This window comes from Cyprinodon tularosa, unplaced genomic scaffold (assembly GCF_016077235.1).
Source record: "Cyprinodon tularosa strain WSP-4 unplaced genomic scaffold, ASM1607723v1 ctg205, whole genome shotgun sequence".
Classification (NCBI taxonomy): domain Eukaryota; kingdom Metazoa; phylum Chordata; class Actinopteri; order Cyprinodontiformes; family Cyprinodontidae; genus Cyprinodon; species Cyprinodon tularosa.
Window position 1 is genome coordinate 793,557 of NW_024038756.1, and position 17,044 is coordinate 810,600.

A 17,044-nucleotide genomic window follows, 5' to 3' on the forward strand; every position below is an offset into this window, starting at 1 on the left:
AACATCACTGATAACTTTGGAAACAGTCATTTTATTCTTTTTTGTTTTACAAACAGGGGAACAAAGATGGTGTGGTTTTTACATCAGGTTTAATCACTTTTTCACTCAATAAAAAAAGCTTTTATTAGACACAGTGAAGCAACCTGCATGCTCTTTCTTCACTTAAGAAATTAGCAACTAATAGGGAGACATTTGACAGAGGAAACCTGTATCAGGTTGATATACGGTAATCCAGTCTTGACCAGCTGCATTCAGAGAGGTAAACTTTAATTCCCTTGAACATCCGTCGGACAGGTTTTCAGCGTCACTGTGTTACCTTGGCCCCCATTTGATATCAGTAAGTCCCTGAAATTGTCTTTTGAGGGCCTGTCTGTTTGACCACTCTGAGTCCAGGTAGCTGTCATCATCTGCCTCCTCCAGTTTCTGAAAGTGTTATCAGAATAAAGTTAGGTTTACATACAGAACGGCTCCATCCAGCATAGAGGTTCATTTTTACCAAACCTCACCTTCAGTTCTTCCTGCCTTCTGTAATAATGCAGCATCATCTGTTTCTGCTGCTCATCAGTGACCACAGGCTCTCTCGCTGGCGCCCCCTGTCCTTTCTAAAGTGGAATAGGAACAGGTTAATCAGGAAGGCTCTTCCGTGGATGAATGAATGGATTTTTACCCTTGACAGATAACAGACTCTCACCTTTTGGATTTTGACCACCAGCTTCGTCTTTTCATTTCTTCCAATGTAGTCCTTGAGTTTTTTCCCTCTTTGCATCTCTTTGCCAGCCCACCAAAGCTGGCCTTCCTCCCCAGTGATCACCTGTAGAGATGCCTGAGGACAGGAGACAGATGGAAAAGATGGTGGGAAAACATAAAAAAAGAAAAAATGATTAAAACTGGATATGGTAGATAGTTTCAAAAGCTACTACTATAATGGCTACAATAGATCACACCAGGTACTTTCTAAAAAAGTCATTAACGCTTTCAAATGCAATTCAATTTTTTTGATAGACTGATTTCTAAAAATTCAAAAGTTCTTTATGAGCATGATGAAGACAAACAGAGGGATGGATGAGGAGATGGATGGAAAAGTAGGATTACCTGCGTCCCTGACAGATCCTCCTGATCTTCCAACTCCAACCTTATCGGGTCGTGAGGAGGCAGACCCATAGGGTACACGATCATAACGGCACCTCTTAGCTGATCCAACGCTTCCTTTACCATTTCCATGGTAACGCAGACATTAGCTTGGACCTGTTTCTGCAAAATCAGAACAACAGAGAGTGTTTGGTCAATGATGAGGTAAAATCAGAGATAAACATGTAGCTTTTGAACTAAAACTCACTTTAGAGATGAGTGCTTTGGCCTCCTCCACTGTCCTAATCAACACTTCCTTCATTTTATCATTTGGGGCTAGAATAAGAACATATTTCACAGAATTGAATCAAACAGTCAGAACAAAATGGAAATGACTTCTACCTTCGTGTACCTAAAAAATAAGACTACTTTTAATTGTGGTATATATATATATATATATATATACTGTATATATAAAAAAACTGAATAGTCGTTTATAGACAAGTTCATTGCAAAGTATGATGTCGTGTCAGATCCTGCAGTTCCAGGGAAAATTCATGGCCGTTTCTCAATTCACAAGAACGCAAATATGGATTTGTGCCTTTGCCAAATATTTTCTTGAGAACAACACAGGGAAGTGCTTGGGGAGAACGGGAGCACGCAGCATAAATGTGTCAACTGGAACAGAAGCGCACTCATTACCTAACCACAGGCTCGGCTTGTCTGGAGCCGCATTTCACCACCTGTTATTAATAGTCTCCAGATAATAATAAATTCTTACTTTGTTATTTAGTGGGGAAATAATAATAACACAGTCAGATAAACACAAATCAGATGAACATTTCGCCAAATAAAATAAAAATAAAAAATCGCCATCATAGCCAGCGGTCCTTCACACACGGCTATGCCGAGAGAGGGCTACTGAAGACACCCTATTAATAGGGCTGCTGTTAGACTCGGAGGTCCGCTGGTTGCCATGGTCCCCTCAAAATGTGACTTTTGTTTTTATTACGCCATTAAAAAAAAAAAAAATCAGTAAATGGACCATATAATGATGCTTAAAAATATAATCTTCTCGGCTCAAATGATCTAAAAACGTACAACGGCAACACAAAAGAGAACTTTTAACTTAATACTCTGAGCCACTGCTGCTGCAGTGCATGCTGGGACAGCGATCAATCTCAAGAACGGAGAAGTCTGCTCTGATGTGTACTCTGTAAAGCGAGAGGGGCAAGAACAACATCCGGGGACATCGTTTGTTCTCGGTCTTCTTGTTCTTGTGAATTGGAACAGTACTAGGGCTGAGGCTGTACACGAGTACACAAGCACATTAGAACACACAAGTACACATATGGAGAAATGGCTCATGTCTCTGAAGACAGTCATGTTTCCTTGACAACAATAAATAGTTTGCATTGTTTTTGTTTGCAAAGGTTGCATCACAGACATATGGAGTGAATTTCATTCCAATATTGGTGCAAGCAAAGATCTTTGTTTGTTAATGGAAATGAAAAAAAAAAGCATTTGTGAGGTGAAACAGAAGATTTTTATAACCAAAAACAAACTTGATTGATTTAATATTTTCACATTTATTTTTGAGTTTGAGTTTTATGAATTACATTCTTTTCAAATTGTGTTTTACAGATCACGATCTCTTCACTTCAAAACCAATACAGATATCCAAGCAAATAATTTCAAATAGAAATGTCTTTTTGCTTGTCACTCCAGAGGAAAGTGCACCTCAGAAGTGAGGACAATGTGATCCGTAAAATGCAATTTGAAGAAAACGTAACCAATAAAAGTAATTCTATAAAAAAATTTAAATCATAAAATGATTAAGAACTTTTTCAAAGTTTAATTTCTGGATTACATTTTTTCAAATTTACAAAACTTCATCTTTTTTGCTTTGAATTTTGTTCCAGTAATGGAAGAAAATCCCCCCCCATACTGTGCCAAGTCTCTCACCATGTCCGTTCCTCCTCCCGATCTCATCTTTCCTAAATACTGCGCCTCCACTTGGAATGCATTTCTCCTCCCAATCATCCTTCAGCTTCAGCTCCACTATCTGCTCCTCCGTCAGTCCCTGCATGTTAGGTGGGAGTGTGACACCATGGTCTGCTAACTCTGGGATTTCTAAAAATACACAGAAACAAAGGAATAACGATGTTATCAAAAAAGGAATACCAGTTTAAATGTAGCTTGGACAACAAAGAAAGCATACAATTAGGGGAAAGAAAAATAAACCACGGTTTACAAGCTCTTCCCAAATCAATATTATAAAAGTGTGGTGTGCAGACATTCATAACAGCTTCTCCCACCTGAGCAGATCTGTACACCTCCTCTAGAGTTTCCCCTGATTCGTGCTAATCTCTACAGATTTCCAATAGTTTTCCAACAAACCTTTGCAACCTTCGCATCCATACTGAGATGGATTTACCTGAACTGTTTAAATTGGGAGTATCTAGAGGTTTCAAAGTAACAGATCTGAATAGAAATGCATGCCTCAAATTTCATATTCAAAACATTTCAACATGCATCTATTTGAGTCCTTTCACAATTTGACTTGTTATGCACTCCTCTGTGCTGTTATTACATAAAACACATAAAATGCAAATAAAAACCCATTAAAATTAGCGTTTGTAGTGTCATAAAGCATAAAACTGGATCAGAACTTCTATGTAATAATCTAGATCCATTTTCTGACACTCTTAATCCCAAGTGGGGTCGCTGGTGCCTGTCTCCAGTTGTCTATGGGCGAGAGGTGGGGTACACCTGCAGGGCAACACAGAGATAAACAAGCATTCACGCACACACTCACACCTAAGGAGAATTTGGAGAAGCCAGTTAACCTATCGGTCATGTTTTTGGACTGTGGGAGGAAGCCGGAGTACCCGGAGAGAACTCACGCATGCTCAGGGAGAACATGCAAACTCCATGCAGAAAGACCCCGGGCTGGGAATCGAACCCACAACCTTTTTGCTGCAAGGCAGCACTGGTACCCACTTCCCACTGATCTAGAAAAATCCTTCGTGATCTAAATCTTCAAAATATCCAAGCAGCTGCAATATTGATCAAAGTATCTAAGCTGGATGAGCAGGATGTGGTTCGTTAACTGTAAGCACGAGCTGAATGAGGATAGTTTTGTACCTGAGCAGATTCTATCCACTTTGAGCCTGCCGTTGTAAATGTCTGTAACCTGCTGGATCACAGCCTCCACAGGAGCGTCCGTCGTGGTGTTGAACAGAAACTGGCTCTCATCTCCGCGCTTCACGTGCAGCTGCACCATCTTTCTCTAGCCCAAGCTCCGAAAGAGACGGTTCGGTTGTAGCCAAAAAAAGGTCTGCGGGTAGTCCAGATACAGGGATCCGCAGGTCAACACAGTAACCATAGTAACAGAGGGGCGTGGATTCTTCCAGAACAAAATCAGTAACATTAGCTAGCTAGTCGTTGTAGCTGCTAACAACGGGTGTAGCCTAACTTCTGTTTAACGTTAAAAACTCTATTCAGGGTTGGGAAAAAGTGAAGCTTACCTGTAAATTTATTTGTGGACCTCTTATGCGTGGATGTTTGAATTTCTAACTTTTTTAAAAGCGCAGTCTTGAATGGAAAATGCTCAACTTTCTTCTTCTGGCAATTTGTAAGGAGCCTTCCAACTTAAGGCTATCAGGTTTACTGCCCTCTAGTGGTAAAAAAAAAAAGAAGAAGAAGAAGAAGATATTAAGCAGTGCTTGGGTCATTTCGGGTGATTTATTCCTCTGTGGTCATGGCTTTATTATGTAACTAAATTCTTGATGAAACTGTGATGAATAGAATAAATAAATAAATATAGTTTTAAGTTTATCTGTTTGATTTTGCACCACCTATGTGGCTAAAACCTTTATAATCATTTTAGAAATCAACATTCTACTGCAATTTGCACCATATTTATTTTACACTGCATTGAACCTTTCCACATTTATGCCCTTTCTTTCTTTTAAACTGGTTTTCCTTTTTTTACTGTTTATATGATGATCACTGTTGCACTCTAAATGGTAGTTTGTTTAATTGTTGTTGGCTTTAAGCAATGTCATTTCGTTTTGTATGTACAAAATGACAATAAAATTTGTCTAAGTTGATTCTGATATTTCATACTTTACTAAAGGTACATTTTCTCTTAAAGTGTTTCAGATTTTGTTCCAATAAAAAACACAAACTACAATGAACATCGAATTTGATATATGTTCTGTTATTGACCAACCTAATTTAGGGCACAATTTTGAGGTGAAAATGAAATAAAATTTCGTTTTAACTACAAAAAAAGAAAAAGAAAACTGAAAAAAAAGGTGTTTTCTCATATGCTGATAGTCCCCCAAAATAAAGTGAACCACCCGACCACTAGAAGTGACCTATATCATAAATACAGCTGTTGTGTAAAGGCCTCAGAGGTTTCAACATCTCATTTAGAAGTTAAAAGTCAGTATCACAATTAGAATTAGAATCTGGGTTTGGGGAACCTAATGGCAAAACATCTAAACGTTTTTTTTGGCACAAGTCATGCAGGGTACATAGCATTATTGCAAAATAAGTGTCTCTGGCCAGATGTGATTAAAATTAATTATTTGGCCTTAATTCAAAACCATTTGGGTAATACAAACAAAAAACCAAAACATTGCACCTCACACTGATACCACTTATTCTCTAGATTTATAAAGCGGTGGACAGAGCGCGAAAGACTTGCAGCTATAATTGCAGAAAAAACATAGTTCTTTCTTCACACTTTAACCATTTGAAAATGTTAAATGACTTTCAAGACTTTTGTTTGTAAAACAAACAAAAATCCCTTTCTTCCCACCTCACAATTATGTGACTTTATTTGGTTTTAATTTGACAAATAAATAAGAGTTAAAGCACAGAATATAATTTTGAAATTCACTTGAACCGCCCTTTCCTTGCTTCACAGACATTAAACAGCCAGAGGCACCAATGGTATAAAGGAAATGACAATGAGCCAAAGAAAATATATAAAGGTAATAAAGCTCTTCTTTGGTCTACAAATGAGACAAGTCTGTATCTGTTCAGATGTCTGTGCCAAAAGGCTTGTCCCATAATTAGTTTTTGTGGTGGAGAAAAACCAGATGCTTCGACTTTTATAAACAAAATGAAAGCAGATAAACTAATAAATTGACACACATGACAGTAATTTAATTAAACGTACTCGATTCGCATTGCCAAACGGTTGAAACTGGTTTTCTTTTACTCTGATTCCCAGGAATGTCTTTAATCTAATGTGCTCTTTTTGTTAATAGCTTAATAGATTATTATTGAGTAATAATTCAAGCTTTGAATTAATTAAATGGTTTGAAAAAAAATTAACACCAAAGATTCAGTCAATGTACATTTATTTAAGCACAACACAAACTGCCTCATACATTAATGCGTCATCTGCTTTGCACGTAAACTATGGAACATCGGATATTAACATGAATTACAGCTTCATGAATTCACTTTAATACATACAGAATATGTTTGATTCACAACACAGACTCTTATTTACTATGGATTATAGCCATAGGAAGGGAAACCACCTCACAAAGGGAATAATTTGTTACCTAAAAAAAAAAAAAAAAAATGTTGAAAGTAAAAATGTGACATGTAAAGGCCTGGCTAGTCATCTACTGTTGATATACACACATTGGGGGAAAAACACAACAGATACATTTCAGAGGCGGCGTGTCGGCCTGATGCTCTTGCTTCCACCTTTAACTTTTAAATGCAGTGTTTTAAATTTTGCGTGTTTACATGAAAAAAGCGATACCTAACGGACACAATCTGGAATTTAACTTTTTTTTTCCCCCTTTACAAAATGATTTCCAGACATTTCTGAGTGAAAATGGGCCGTATAAGCATGGATAGTTGCTCTTACTGACCCAGTTTACATCATGGTTGCCTGGGTAACAAGTACCTAATGAGTGAATCAGGACAAAACACTGAATGCAGCTTAAATAAATATTTGAGGCTCCACAAGAAAATAACCTCCTGATTGGCAGAAACAGTCAAAATGTGGAAGTTTGAATACTTAAAGCAGCTTGGAAGTAGAAAACTAAAAATTGGCCGGACCGCCATCCGACTGGACGCTCACGAATAGCCGTCAGTGAACGGAGAAGATAGGAAAGAGGAGGTGGCAATGACAACATTTTAGGGCGTGGATACTGATGCTGATCGGAGATGTTAGCTGGTTTCAGTATAAGTGAGGGGTTAAAAAAGGAAACAAAGAGGTTAAAGGTGAAAATAAAACTTTTCTATAAGACAAAATATGAATATGTTTAATTCAGGTTGAAGAGAGCAAGTCTGACTGCAGATAACAGGAGAGACTCCTGTGATTTAAAACCTTCTCTCTGTAATTAATTCATTTTAAAATATTAGCAAAACCCTGTTTATCAGCAACTGCTAAAACAACTGACTGCTCATTGCAGGATACCTAGAATAAACCCTTTTTGATAACTGTCTAAAATCTGGAAATGTGGTCTGATTAAGTCAAAAAGTGACTTTCTTTAAAAGTCCCTTTATTGAATGATAAATAGCTGCTGACTGATAGGAGCAAACGTACAGGGAGCATAGATAGGTAGCTTTGAGTCTGTCAGGAAATATGATGGTTTCTACTCTTAAAACTTTGTACACACACTCCCGCTCACATTCAAATCAACAAAATAAACCAACAGACGAAATGCACATCAAACACAGCACATCACTTCCCACCAAGGTAACAATAACGAGAGCAGCGGCTCCTCGAAATGATAATAAAGTAAACAAAAAAAAGTGCTAACCGTTGAAGTACAACTAAACACACCAGCTAGCAGCATTTCTTAAAAATTATTTCTTATAGAACAGATCGATACTTTGGATAAACCATTAAAATAAAAACAAAATGCAGGAAAAGAGGAGGGCGCACACAGAGTCTCAGTGCATATTCGTATTATCGGGCTAAACCCGCTGACTTGGTCCTCACAAACACACCCATACATCCAGCAAGTACTCTGTATAATCAAGCATACATTTATACACAGGTTTGCTATGTATAGGATTGGATGCTGAGCTACAAAACACCAGGAATATCAGCTTACAGATGAATAATGATGACTGAATAAAGCAGTTATTATCGAGAGGATGAGGTGATTTTACAGAGGATCAATCTGGTTAATCTGGCAAACAACTTGTGCTATACACACACACACAAACAAACACACACTGCAGACAAATCCAGTGCAAATGAAATTACATTCAGAAATAAAATGGCCTTCAGGTCTGAGCTTCTTCCACAGGAAACAAAAGGAGAATCCTGCAATCAGACGATAAAGTGAAACCTAGAGATCAACTGTTGTTCTGATCAGTCCAAAAAATGGTGAGTTACCTGCAAAGCCACATGTATTTATAGGAAACATCAGCACAGCCACACAAGTATGCTCTGATATTGCACAGGTGCGTAAACGCATGACTTGTGGATATAGATATACTTTATATGAAACATACTGAAGACAGGAGCGTGTTTTCTGCCGTAGATCCAAACAAAACGGTGAGTTTTAGTAAATTCAATGACAATAGCTTGAAAGCTGGGTGCCAACATTTATCACAATACTGTTTAGAGATATAAACTCCTGAAACACTTAGGGGGGGGTCTATAACTCTTAAATATTGTCTTTTTTACATAAACACATTTACTCATTTATCATAGATCTATACATATAGATATGCCTCTTACATCTGATGAGTGGTTAATGTTTGTTTCTGCGGACTAACTAGGAAAAGAAGCCATTGTTGTTGGGACCCTGCAGGGGATTTGGGTTATTGGTAGCAGTTCTGGTTGGGATTTGAGGCGGTAAGGAGGACAACCACTCAGGCTCAGAGTCAAACACAGAGCGGGTCGGCAGAGGACTGGGACCTAATATGGGGTTCTGTTGTGTTTTTGTTGTTGGTGGGAATTTCAAATCCTCATCAAATGTGACCCACTGCTTCGTTTGTTTTCCTGCTGAAGGAGGAGGTGGCTGAGAACGGGGGGCGAGAGCTGGAGGGAGAGAGTAGGCCGATGCTGGCGGTAATGTGGGGGCGGGAGACGGAGCGAGAGCCAGTGGCAGCAGGGGAGCTTGGGTCGGATTGAGACTGGGTGATGGTCCAAAGAGAGACACGGTCCGACTGAGCTGGGAGGAGGTTGCAGCTGCTGGGGTGGGGACGAGCGGCTGAGAGAAAGCAGACAAAGTCCTCTGAAGGTCGGATTTTTGGCTTTGATGCTGGACGCTGAAGTCTGGGGTCAAAGCACGACGAGGCTGCTGCTGCTGCAGCAGGGGGCCCGTGAAGGGATTGGTGCTGCTGGGCCGGGCCGGCAGCGGCTCAGCCTGGAAGGGGTTCGGAGAGGCACGAAGAATCTCCTGAGAGCGGCTGCGAGATGGGACAGGAGGCGGCGGGAGGAGCGTGGCGGCAAACGGCGACGGGGTGGAGAGTGAGGATGAGGAAGATGAATTCAGGGACTCAAGATCAAATAAAGCGGATGACTGGGAGGAGAATGACGAGGGGAGAGTGGAGGAGGAATGTGTGAATGAAGGAAGAGAGGGTGGAGCACAGAGAGAGGAGCCTCTGTTAAGGGATTGGGTGGTGAGCCGGGAGGATGAGGAAGAGGAGAACAGGTCAGATGTAAGAGAGTCAAAGGGGTCGGGCTTCCATTGTGCTTCTCTTTGGAATCCGTTTAGTCCATTGCTCTAAACAGGAGCAAAGCAGAGAAAATGTGTATTAGAGGCAACAACAGATGTAAACAAAACAGAGTAATATTACTGAGATGTTTACATACAAACATGTGACCTAATGAACCATACAGTGCTCTGCAGGAGCTCTTATACACCATAAACACTTATCTCAATGTGGTTGGAACAGACCAACACAAGGTAGAGAATAATTGGGAGTTTGAGAAATATGATGTACAATGTTTTTAATTAATAAAAATCTGTAAACTTCGGCATGACTTTGTAATCCACTCTCTTTACGCTGAGACCCAAAATGACATCCATGACAATTTTCTATAACCAAGTCCAAATTAGATTCAATCTTTTAATGAGGAAATAGCAATCGTGCTGATGGGAAAACTGCAAAATACCCCAAAGTGTTAATCAGAATAGTAGTCAGGAGGCCTGTGGTAGCTATGGGGGAGCTGTAGTGATCCACAGCTCAGCTGGGACAATCTGTACATAGCACTAAACTAAACTTTAGTGCTCCATGACAACAAATGTTCTTGTGGAAACGTGTGTTAAGGAGAGCAGACGAGTTTTATATGCACCAGGTTTGGCGATTATATTAGCATTTTATCTCTGTTTAAGCTGCCTCTGTATGAAATAAGAGATTATATTTTAGAAGAGATTATATTTTAATATATATTAATATTTTGGTGGACATATATCCGATATCGGCCAGTACATTAGATATTGTTTTTTTCAAAGCAGCGAATAAAAACATCGGCCTTTAAAATTTGGTCCGGCTCTAGTGTGTACCATTAACAAGAGCCTTTATTTGTTTGTCGTGGGCTGCGTCTTAACACGTAGGTCCAACAAAGAAACAAAAATCACTCTTTAAAAAAAAAAACAATTGTTGAAGGGCTGAGTCTATCATCAATGGTAGACAGATTCATCTAGTCGCCCAACCTTAGTGTAGACATGCACCTGTGTCGTTAAGACTGTCATTGGTTCAAGGCAGGTAAACATGTTGTTGCATACTTAGCAACATTCTCACTATATGTAGCAACATTTTTATTTATTTATTTTTTTTACAGCAACTAGTGACAAATCTAGCAACTATATATTTCTTGTTTTAGACTTTGGTGGAAAGGTGAAATCATTGATTGCTTTAAATTTACTGTCTTCAGCAAGCAGTGAGTGAGTCCCCCTCTTTTCTAAAACACTTATGCTGCGTTCACTGAACGCAGCAGGAGCCGCAGAAGCAGCGAGTTTACATGCAAAGTCAATGGTTGACGCACGTCAAGGCGCAGCTAAATGTCCCGTGGCGCGTTTTGAGCAGCAGAAGCAGTGCATCTGAGCGTTCAAGTATCTGACGCGCACGACGCGCTGCTGCTCGAGATGGAAAAATTGAACTTTTGCTGCTCGACACGCCGCATCAACCAATCAGGGAGTCAGATGCAGCAGCTGCAGCTGCAGCCCATTTCTACACTCAGAGAGAGAAAAGAAGCTCTCCTATTTCCCCAATCAAAAGTAGTCACAAATACGCAAAGCCTCTAACAATCCACCCTGAATCAAAAAGTGACATGCAAATGTAATATTTCATGGATTTTCTTCTTTGAATCTGTTGCACTAAAATAGATCCTACCTGCATTTCATTTGTAAAAAGCTTCATAAACTCTGTGCCTCTGTTAACCATCTTTAAGTTGAATTTAAAAAAACAAGATTGGTTTATGTAGGATTAGATCAGGTTAAAACAACCCTGCTCAACACTAAAAATTGTTATAATGTTCAGCTTGACTATCAAACCTATTTGAAGCATTTTATCCACTTTCTGTATTGGTAAGGTTGATTTACCTGGTGAGAACACTAATGTTTATACAAGAGACGCTCGATGAAGTCCCACTGTTGGTTTATCATCAGAGGACACCAATGCAAATGCTATGTCTGGAATTTTACCCTGGATACACCAACAGCTCGATTAAATATAGGAGTGGTAGCATCATGATGCAGAGATGCTTTAATTTACCTGGATTTAGGGATAGGACCTGGTCAGAGTTTTACCTTTCAGGGTGAGATAGATATTAACCCTACAGAGCTAATAGAGGCGTGTCCAAGTGTTAGAATAGATCTCTACTCACAATCATTCTCTACTTTGTGTCGATCTATCAAATGAGCAAAAAGTTACACAGGTGAGAACTATTTTGCAAGGCACTGTATGGGGACAAAAAGTTAAAGATACCCTTTGAAATGTTCTGGAATAAAATATTTTCTGCTAATTTAATTATGTTAAATTCAATTTGAAAAGTAAAATTCAGGTTATATTATTTTGGGAAGCATTTCCTTCACAGGGCACCTTTAATATGAACAGACTAAAAATAAAAAACTGATACATGTATCACCACCAACATTCAGCGTCCAAATTCAACACAGATGAATGGATTTTGAAACAACTTCATAGTTTTTTTTTTAAACAATTAATGCAGCTGTTTCATATGTGCTCACTCCATCCCTCAGGAGCAAAGTGAGATCATACGAAGGACCAAACCAGGGGATGCGGCAATACATTTTACCATTAAAAAAAGTCGAAAAAAATAAAAAAAAACATTTTATGAGCCTAAAAAAATAAGGCCAATAAGGCCTGGAACTAAATAATGCATTTGGACTGCTAAAATAAATAAATCAACGAAAACATAAGAAAAAAGTAAAGGAAGAGGGTTTACTGCATGTAATGCACAAGGAGTAATAGCATCAGAGCAGAGGACTGCTGTGTTTTGGAGGATGAGACAAAGAAATGGTTTGATAGAAAGTACCTTTCACCCTGATGGCTTCTCCGGCTTGTGAGAAAGAGACAAATGCATCAGAGAGACAAAAGTAGGAAGAAAGACACACAACTGTACTCATCTAAAGCGAGTCAAAGAAGAAGAAAAACAATTTTCCTCTAAAATATATAATTCAACCCATAAATCAGGGCATAAATCTATGAAACAGACATTAGTAATAAAACTCTAGCTTGTTCAGTTGCTAAAATTGCCATAGTAAAATCAAACAAAGCGGACACCAACCTGTGCAGCTGGGGCAGACTCAGATTTGGCAGCTTCAGGTGGCAGAGCATGAGATGAGCGGGAGCGAGGTGGGGGTTTAGGGGACGCCAGGCTCTGCTGCGGCCCAGGAGAAGCAGCGGTGGGAGTGGCTGCAGCAGGTGGAGTGGCTGCAGTGGGAGGCGCTGCCTGTTGTGGCTGCATAGGAGCAGGAAGCGTTGGCTGCATTGGAGGTGGCAGCTGTGACTGAGCCGACGGGGGAGCTTGCTGAGGCTGCATGGGTGACTGAGCCTGGGGTTTCATTGTGGGAGGGGGTCCGGATGGTGGAGGACCTAAATGGGACAGAGATGAGGATTAAAACACCTTAATGGTCAGGGCTTACCAGTGTTTAAACTCTGCAGCTCTAAAGGTCACTTTCAAATATAAAAGAAAATTAGACTTAGGCTTAGACAGATTTATTTTGACATTTTGTATACACAAGTGTAAAAAAAAAGAAATTTCGATTATTAACCTCTATCTGTGTGGAAGAAGTCTTTCTTTGATGGTCTTCCCTTTTATTTTGTCTGCTAGTCTTACAGCAGAATCATATGATTCAGTGACTAAAGAACATCGTAAAATGTAAAATTTTACGTTTAAAACATATAATAATGAGGGTTTTTAATGCATATATTGATGTTATCAATATTTGGAAATGTTCCCTTTGAATAACAAGCTGTTGTCTTTCCTGGAAACTCTGCTCAAAGATAATGTTTGTTTACCCAACGGAAGATCAGGTGGTTTAACTTGTGCACTGGGCACAGGCCGTGGGGCTCCAGGGTGGGTGTCTGCGATAGGCCGAGGGGCTCCGGGGTGCACATCTGGAATGGGCCTTGGAGCACCTGGATGAGAGGGAGGCTGTGGCCGAGACTGAGGGGGCATACTGATCACTCCGGCTCGAGGAGGAATATTCTGGACGATCAAAATTCAATGTGTAGAAGAAAAAAAAAATTACTTCATAAGGCAGTTAGATGGCTGATGTTTTTTTAAAATAACACTAAAATTTTTTTCAAAGGCAAACAGTAACAACTTCTTTATTGTTGGAGGTAGACAGAACCTTAAGCCAATCAAAAAAAAAAAACATACATTAAAAACTATAAGAAACTCTGTGTTTAGTGAAACACCTGCTTTTTCAGGTGGGTCTTTGGGGGCTTTTCCAGTTGGGTCAGTGGTACAGTCTTTCTTCTGATGTATGTAGCTTAAATTCTATAAAATAATGTAATCTGAAAGTTGCACTATTTGAAATAAGGACAAGTTACTTAAATCCTAATTTATATATTATTGGAAGAGGTGTGGGAGTGGGTAGAGTTAGTTTTCTGAGTGCAGGATGTCAAGAAAAGCAGAAAAGGATAGATTTTTTTTGTCATAAAACCAAAGATAAACTTTCATTTTAAAAAGTTAGATATACAAAAAACGGTAATGTACAATCCAATGGTTACCCGACTAAAAATTAAATTGTGTTTTTAACAAGTTAGTCATCTACAAAATGGTGCTTTAAGTCTTTGTTCAGGAAATTCAAAGGGAAAAACTGATACAAAAAGTATTATATTCAAGATATAGAATTTATAAATAAAAAATTTGAAACAGGGGAATGTTTGAATTGACAAAAATAAAACAAGCAAAAAATAAAAAAATAAATAACTGTTGGAAATTATTATACTATATATATATATATATATATATATATATATATATATATATATATATATATATATATATATATATATATATATAAAGCATTGACACAGAGAATATTTTGGCTATAAAATGTGGCTGGTGACTTACTGGTCTGGGAGCCCCTCCAGGGGCCGGAGCTCCTGCTTGGCCTCGACCTGAGGAGAAAACACACAAACCAAAACCATAATAGTTAAATACCTTAAAGCCGTATTACTGAGGTTTGATATGTGGAAGCGCTTAAGGAAAACATTTATTTTCTTTAATAAGAAAATAAAATAAAGACAAAATTAAATGGAAATTTCAAGTATTTCATTCAACACAGACGGTTTTATTGGCTGACATAACTACCAAAGACACCCTTCCAGAGCTCCAGGTCTGGAAGAGAAGCCAGTCTTGTTTAGTAAATCGACTTCTCACCAAACATAAAGGATTCTTCTCACCTTTCACTCTAAGAGCCTTCAAACGTATTCCCACACCACTTGAATGTCCTCTCTAGTGTTATCCAACTATATACTGTCACCAATGGTAAGCTAACCCTGCCATCCGCACAGCCCCGCGCTATCTGAGAGGGAATCAGCTAACCAGAAACACCATAGAAACAGCTCAGGTGCAGAAAGGCAAAGTCGCTGATAGGCTGCACAACCACACTTTATCCTTCACCTAAGGACAAGAACATTGTGTGTGGGAACACAAGCACACAAAACATGATGATGGTAAGGAGTGAGAGGTATAACCTCACCACATTATCACCAGTGCATATAAATGTCACATGAAGACAGACTGTAATGGAATCAAGACAGACATCCTTGTAAAAAGCATGTATGCTAATAATGCTGTAATACATGCTGGCACTCACCTGCAGGAGCATCTTGCTGAGGAAGAGCGGGGCTTTTTGGTCCTTTGCAGCAGAAAGGAAACCAAAGCAGATCACTATTACACTCCGCAGGCCCAATTGAGTAGTGATAGTCTGTTGGGAATGTTTGGTGGAGCCCTCAGTCAGGTATATGTGCAGCTCCCTCCTCCAGGAGAACTTCTCCGAGATGCCAGGGAGAGGCTGGAGACATGGAGTCTGAGTAGCCCATGTTCTCTGTCTCCATTGTTTACACCTGTATCTGTGGCCTTAAGGTCTGCAGTACCTGTAAGGTCTACAGCAAACCCCGAACCCTGTGATGGACACCGGCAGTAAGGGATGCCCTCAAACTGAAGAGAGAGTCCAATAGAGCCTGGCTGGCTTATGGGATTCCTGAGGCAGAAAACAGATATTCTGAGGCCAATGTGCCACTGTGGAGGCAAAAATTTGGGCCTAGCAGGAGTTTAGAGAAAAGCTCATCAGTTGGTCTCAAAGCATTCCTGGCAAACTGTGCAGTGAAAAGGGGAAAGCAGTGCTTTGCCAACACTGTTTTCAGTGGGAGTGGGGAGCTGCTGACCTTGAAAGAGGACATCGTTGGACGGTGGAACAAATACTTTGAGGATCTGACACGACTTCTGTGTCAAGAGATGGGTCCTTGTGATCAAATTCAATCATCACCCAGGCTGAAGTCACCAAGGTGGTCAAAAAACTCCACAGTGACAAGGTCTCAGGGGTGGACGAGGCCCGAGTACCTTAGAGCTCTGGATGTTTTGTGGCTAATACAACAAGGCTGTGTTCCAACAATAGAGGGATCCCACTTCTCAGCCTCCCTGGAAATGCCTATGCCAGGGTCCTAGAGGGGAGAATCTGGCTGATTGTTGAACATTGGCTTCAGGAGGAGCAGTGTGGTTTTTGTCTTGGCAGTGGACCAGCTTTCAGCCACCGCAGGGTGCTCGAGGGTTCATGGGCATTTGTCCAACTGATCAACATGTGTTGTGGACCTGGAGAAGGCACTCACCCGTGTTCCTCTTGGTGCCCTGTGGGGAGTGCTTTATGAGTACTGAGTCTGGGACCCTTTACTAGAGGCCATCCAATCTCTAAGTGGAGCAGGAATTCAGTGTGCATTACTGGCATTAATTAGGAACTGTTCCAGGTGCAAGTTGGACTCTGACAGGGCTGTTCTCTGCCACAGGTCCTGTTCATCACCTTTATGGACAGGATTTCTAGGTGCAGCCAAGGACCTGAGGGGGTGTGGTCCAGGATCTCTACAGATGACGTGTGTTGGCCTGACCCCTCTTTTCAAGACCTACAGCCGGCAGTTTGCAACCAAGTGTGAAGCGGCCAGGATGAGAATAAGCTCCGCCAAATCTGAGGTCATGGTTCTCAACAAGAAAAGGGTGGCCTGTCTCCTTCAGTTTGGAGGAGACTACCTGCCTCAAGTAGAGGAGTTCAAGTATATTGGAGTCCTGTTCACAAGTGAGGTGAGAATGGAAAATGAGATAGATAGATGGATCGGTGGACCCACTGCACTGGTCTGCTTTCGTATAGAGAGAGCTGAGTGAAAAAGCAAAGCTCTTGATTTACGGGTCGGTCTAAGTCCAACCCTCAACTGTACTCGTGAAATCTTGATCATGACCGAAAGAGAGAAATCCCGGAAACAAGTGGCTGAAATTACTTTTCTC

At 40.1% G+C, this 17,044-nt stretch overlaps 2 protein-coding genes across 17 annotated transcripts in view; both read right to left on the reverse strand.

Annotated features, from left to right (window-relative positions):
* Positions 1–11: 11 nt before the first annotated feature.
* On the reverse strand, positions 12–4,729 carry cfap298 (cilia and flagella associated protein 298). 2 transcript variants are annotated; one of them, XM_038285038.1, is made up of 8 exons: positions 4,599–4,729; positions 4,216–4,408; positions 3,034–3,201; positions 1,337–1,404; positions 1,093–1,251; positions 692–823; positions 507–602; positions 12–423 (listed from the first exon to the last, which is right to left on the reverse strand). In XM_038285038.1, exons 2-8 carry the CDS (start codon positions 4,352–4,354, stop codon positions 313–315), a joined length of 873 nt encoding a protein of 290 aa, XP_038140966.1. In that variant the 5' UTR covers positions 4,355–4,408; positions 4,599–4,729; the 3' UTR covers positions 12–312. The 2 variants fall into 2 exon arrangements, with proteins under 2 accessions (XP_038140966.1, XP_038140967.1); XM_038285039.1 differs by having other exon boundaries at positions 4,216–4,477; positions 4,599–4,712.
* Positions 4,730–6,429: 1,700 nt separating this feature from the next.
* Positions 6,430–17,044, reverse strand: part of synj1 (synaptojanin 1) — a 37,287-nt gene continuing 26,672 nt past the window's right edge. For 12 of the 15 annotated variants that reach the window (XM_038284986.1, XM_038284983.1, XM_038284990.1 and 9 more), the window contains 5 exons: positions 15,369–15,410; positions 14,621–14,667; positions 13,558–13,747; positions 12,824–13,131; positions 6,430–9,794 (listed from right to left, as the gene is read on the reverse strand). In XM_038284986.1, the coding sequence (XP_038140914.1) occupies positions 8,841–9,794; positions 12,824–13,131; positions 13,558–13,747; positions 14,621–14,667; positions 15,369–15,410 (1,541 nt within the window). In that variant the 3' untranslated portion in view covers positions 6,430–8,840. Of the gene's footprint in view, positions 9,795–12,571; positions 12,596–12,823; positions 13,132–13,557; positions 13,748–14,620; positions 14,668–15,368; positions 15,411–17,044 lie in introns of all 15 variants that reach the window. The other 3 variants (XM_038284997.1, XM_038284994.1, XM_038284998.1) reach the window with 2 other exon arrangements.